At 33.3% G+C, this 5,340-nt stretch overlaps 2 protein-coding genes across 2 annotated transcripts; both read left to right on the top strand.

Moving 5' to 3' along the window:
- The first annotated feature begins 2,337 nt into the window (after positions 1 to 2,337).
- LOC139902367 (uncharacterized) lies at positions 2,338 to 3,306 on the top strand. The gene has a single exon (XM_071885001.1). It carries the CDS (start codon positions 2,338 to 2,340, stop codon positions 3,304 to 3,306), a length of 969 nt encoding a protein of 322 aa, XP_071741102.1.
- Positions 3,307 to 3,717: 411 nt separating this feature from the next.
- LOC139899063 (LOB domain-containing protein 12-like) lies at positions 3,718 to 5,026 on the top strand. Its single transcript, XM_071881877.1, has 2 exons — positions 3,718 to 3,876; positions 4,629 to 5,026. The coding sequence occupies exons 1-2, from the start codon at positions 3,718 to 3,720 to the stop codon at positions 4,995 to 4,997; spliced, it is 528 nt and encodes a 175-aa protein (XP_071737978.1). The 3' UTR covers positions 4,998 to 5,026.
- The last annotated feature ends 314 nt before the right edge of the window (positions 5,027 to 5,340 follow it).

The raw sequence follows: 5,340 nt of genomic DNA on the forward strand, positions 1-5,340 counted from the left end.
ATAGATTAAGTTTCTACTAAAAAAAAAAAAAATCCTAAAATTGTGAATATTTTAGTAATTATTAATTTATAGTTTCGCTGGGACCAATATATTTAAATTGGAATTTCAAAAAAATTATTATCTTATTATTTATCGATTGGGGTTAAATTTTGTACTGGTCACAAGTTAGGACCAGAAAAATTAATAATTTTATCGAGGTTATTAATTTATCGAGTATTAAATTATATAGGTTTTGCTGTATATATTATGTTTGGTTTAGTTAATTGGATACTTAAACGAGATGCCTTTAGCTTTCATACTTAATTCCGATATTGACTTTCATTTCTTTTAGTAAATATATTTAAATATTTTTTAACATCCAATATATAATATATATATATATATATCTTTCAAGTCAAAAGTTCAAACGAGAACCACAAAAAGGACGAGAACTGCGAGAACTTTTAATTTACAAAGCTTTTCACATGTGAGTAGATTGAATCACCCATAAATGTTGATGGGGAGTAAAAATGAACATAAAATAGTTTGAAAAAACTTATATTTTACGTATATAATCAACTATATAGTTTCCATGTTCACATGTGCATATTTGTTTATGATACATGTGAACATTTTATATAATTAACAGTTTAACAAGTAATTTGTGGTAATGAACATATGTTTATTAATAATATGAGCATTTGTCAACATGTATATGTAATTTATTTTATTTAAATACATAAAAACTATAAAATTAAGAAGTTCTGACAGTTTTCACACTTTTTAAGATTTTTGTTTGAACTGCCCGTAACTTTCAAATTGTATCCAAGTAACATAGCTTAACAAAATAAGATAAACTGATCACAAATATAGGGCCCATAAATATATTATACCATTTTCAATGGGGTTTCACTTTTTTTAGTCGGATGAGGTGGCACCAACTGACACCAACTGACCCTTCTAATTGAGCGTCAATTTTGACATTTTAGGGGCGTTAGTCACGGAAGTGACTAAAAAGAGAAGGTCAAATTTTTTTTTTGGCCAATCATATTTTAGTAAATTATTTTATATATTATTAATTTATTTATTTTATCCCCAACTTTCAATCAGATTTTAACACATCGCCCTATCCAATATTTAATACAAAAAACTGATACACACGGTTATAAAATGTCAGACACTGACATTGCCAAATCACAGTTAGATTGCACTTTTTAGGCAAAAAGTGTCAAAGCTGCCTGTGACGTCACAGTCACGGTTGGAAATGGTCTTACAATACCCGTGTTTTGAAATTATATTATTAAACACTTAAATCTCTTAGACTAAATGATACACATATATAATTAACTAAAGTAATTAGCTTAAATCCAAGTAACATAGCTTAACAAAATAAGATAAGGCCTATGACTCGGTTTTTGCTTTTCGAAACAGAAACTTTTGCTTTTCAAAGTAGAATTCGAGAAGGCCTATGACTCGGTAAATTGGGACTTTTTAATGTTTATGTTATCCTCTCTAGGTTTTGGTGATACTTGGTGTAGGTGGATTATGGGTTGTCTCAATTCGGCTAGAACTTCCGTGCTTGTTAATGGGTCGCCAACCAGGGAATTCAGTATCAAAAGAGGCCTACGACAAGGTGATCCTCTTAGTCCTTTTCTTTTTCTTATTGTTTTGGAAGGTCTTCATTTAACGTTTCAGCGGGCTATGGAAATTAATTTTATTCGGGGAGTTTCGGTTGGGGCAAACAGAATTCATCTTTCTCATTTTTTGTATGCGGATGACGTTATTATTCTTTCCCGTTGGAGTAGACAAGATCTGAAAAGGATCCTTACTATTCTAGAAATTTTCTACTTGGTCTCGGGTTTACGGATAAATGTTTCAAAGTCGCAAATATTTGGTGTCGGAGTCGAAGAGGCAGATCTCAATATGTTTGCGGCGATAACTGGATGCAGGGCGGGTTCATTCCCGAATATGTATCTAGGTATTCCTATTGGAACTAAGAACTTGGTTTCGAATTGGGGTACTTTGGTGGACAAATTTCGAGCTAAACTTTCTGGTTGGAAGGCTAGTTTAATTTCTTCGGGTGGTAGACTGACTCTTCTCAAATCCGTCATGGGTAGTCTCGGTATTTACCTATTTTCTCTTTTTCAATGCCCAGAAACCATCCTGAAACAATTAGAGTCATTTCGTGCTGGTTTTTTTTGGGGTGGTAGTAATTCCGTCAAGAAAATGGCTTGGGTTAAATGGGCCTCTATTTTATCTTCTTTTGAGCGTGGCGGGCTAAATGTTGGAAGTCTGAAAGCTTTTAACCTTGCTTTGATTCATAAGTGAAAATGGCGCTATTTTGTTAATCCGGCCGATATGTGGGTTTCAGTTATTAAGTCGATTCATGGTAACGTTTTCAATAAGACAGAAGGTAATTCCGTTTGGACATCGATTGTTCGCTTATGTTCTAAAACTGTCGACGATAATTTGTTGCCTCCCAATCTCATTCGTATGGATGTGGGAAATGGGAGGAGTGTGAAATTTTGGCATGATCTTTGGTGCGGTGATTCATGTTTAGCTTCTCGGTATAATCGTTTATTTCATCTAGACGTAAATAAAAATGACTCAGTCGCAGATAAATGGGTTAATGGAGATTGGCAATGGGTGTGGTCTAGAGAAGAAATTGGTAGTCGTAATCTTGCGCTATTAAATTCTCTTCGTCATGAGTTCAATCAAGTTTTTATTTGCGAACGGGAAGATAAATGGGTGTTTTCTCCAGCGTCGGACGGTTTATTCTCGGTGAAGAAAACACGGGATATTATAGATAGCAGGAACCTTATTACTTCGAACACTTCTACGGTTTGGTTTAAATTTATCCCCCGAAAAGTGAATGTTTTTTTGTGGAGGTTTAGACTGAATGCTCTCCCCTTGCGTTGGAATCTCTCCGCGAAAGGTATAGAGATTAATTCGATCGTGTGTCCGGTTTGTAACAACGGTGTGGAGGATCTTTCGCATCTGTTTTTTGGGTGTTCGTTTGCCTTGGATATATGGTATAAGTCTCGACTTTGGATGGATTGTGGGTTTCCTTGCTTGCATTCGTGGGACGATTTATTTTCATGGTTTGGTGCGTCTTCTTTTACTAACGGGATGAAAGACAAAGTTATTGGGATCGTGGTCACCATTTTATGGGCTCTTTGGCGATTCAGGAACGGCATCGTGTTTAACGAAAGTTTTTCTAGTAGAAGTAGCTTTTTTGATGTTATTAGATTACTTTCTTTCCATTGGCTTAAAAACAGAGGTCATAGAGTTTCAAATTGGAACACTTGGCTCTCTGTTCCTTTGTAATTTTTCCTTTAGCTCCTTGCTAGGGATCGTGTTTATTTATATATATATTTTTGTTGTTGCGGTTAAAAAAAAAAAATAAGATAAACTGATCACAAATATAGGTCCCATAAATATATCACAATACCCGTGTTTTGAAATTATATTATTAAATACTTAATTCTCTTAGACTAGATGATACACATATATTATAATTAACTAAAGTAATTAGCTTAAATAAAAATGGAGTAGTATTATAATAATATTTATTAATTTTTGGATTTATTCTACAAAGGACATTATAAGTAGGGTAGTGGCAAAGCTCATTCTCTTCCAAACTACACCTTTTATTCTTTTTACCATTTCTGGTACTTTTTCTTCATCTTTTCAGCCTGAAATTGATTGATCTGCTCCTGCAGTTTAATTTACCAAAAAATGGGATCAGGAAGCTCACCTTGTGCCTCTTGCAAATTGTTGCGGCGTCGATGCGCTAAAGACTGCGTTTTTGCTCCTTATTTCCCTCCTGATGATCCTCATAAATTTGCCATTGTTCATAAGGTTTTTGGTGCTAGTAATGTTAGCAAGATGTTGCAGGTCTTCCTCTCTCTCTATATCTGTCAATATCTCTCTCTATATGCATACATAAGTATAGTAACCAATGTTCTTGTTTTCATACCCCGTCAGTGACTCTTTAACCGTCGTTAAAAAAATGTTCATGAATCCTTAATTGTACGTGTGAATAAAAAAACCCTACTTTTTTTTGTATATATAGTAAAAACAAGTAGCATCATATATATAACGGATAAAAAAAGCTCCAATGATCGAAAATCATTTTGACGTCGCAATTTCAAGAGTTTGATTCAAGATAAAAGTGCAAAAAAAAAAAAAAAAAAAAAAAAAAAAAAACTCAAGAACTTGGTACTATTAAAGAGCTCATTAGTGATGTTGGTAGCTTAATAGATGTATGAAAGCTACCCTCATCACACTTTCAATAAATTTTTTTTAGAAATACAACAAATTTACAATCCAACAACAACGTGCAACAAAAATTTACATCTCATTGCCTCAAGTTAGGCACCTACAACCTTTTGGTTGAATTAAGGTTCTTTCATACCTCTAAACTACAAGCCATTTGGTTCAAGAAATCTTTTAGTACATCATCTCAAAACTAAAATATATATATATATTCGTGGTGTAATTTGTTAATATTTTCCGTTAAATAATTGATATACTAATCCAAAACAGCTGTAGTTACAACTTAGATACATATATATTTATCGCATACAAAAGTCAACGTTAACTAAATTTGACTCAAATATTGATTAAATCATGTTTTTGTCTTATAGGAACTTCCAGTGCACCAAAGAGGAGATGCAGTTAGCAGTTTGGTGTATGAAGCAAATGCAAGAATGAGAGATCCTGTTTATGGTTGTGTTGGTGCAATTTCCTACTTACAAAATCAAGTTTCTCAACTACAAATGCAACTTGCAGTTGCTCAAGCTGAGATCTTGTGCATCCAAATGCAACACGAGCCCGAGTTACCGGCTATAACAAACCATCATCCGTCAATGATCGATTGTGATGCTAAATCATTGTTGTTATCGGGAAGTAATACTAATGATTTTGGTGAACAGATCATGCCACAGTTCTTGAGCTACACTTCAAATAATAACATAATGCAAGATCCACTAAAAAGAGAGTGTCATTGGACATAATTTATAAATTTAGTATTTTGTCCTCTTAGTTCCTGTCTTGTGTTAAGTTAGCTAGATCTCAGTTTTTAGCTAGTTTTTTTATGAGTTTCAGTTTTTTTGGGTTTTCACCAACTGCTTATGTTTATTATTGTATTGCTTTTGGTGCTTTAATCTTCTTCCTTACTTGTTTTTTTTTAAAGTGTTGTTTGTGATACCATAATTTAACAACTAATTAAATCAACTAATATACCAACTAGCAAAGTACTAACATACAGGGCCGTCTCGCTAATTTCGGAGGCCCTGTTCGAAACTTAAAAATTTGGCCCTTATAAATGTTAATTTTTTCAATACGTATAAATATATA

This window comes from Rutidosis leptorrhynchoides, chromosome 3, assembly GCF_046630445.1.
Source record: "Rutidosis leptorrhynchoides isolate AG116_Rl617_1_P2 chromosome 3, CSIRO_AGI_Rlap_v1, whole genome shotgun sequence".
In the NCBI taxonomy this organism is placed as follows: Eukaryota; Viridiplantae; Streptophyta; class Magnoliopsida; order Asterales; family Asteraceae; genus Rutidosis; species Rutidosis leptorrhynchoides.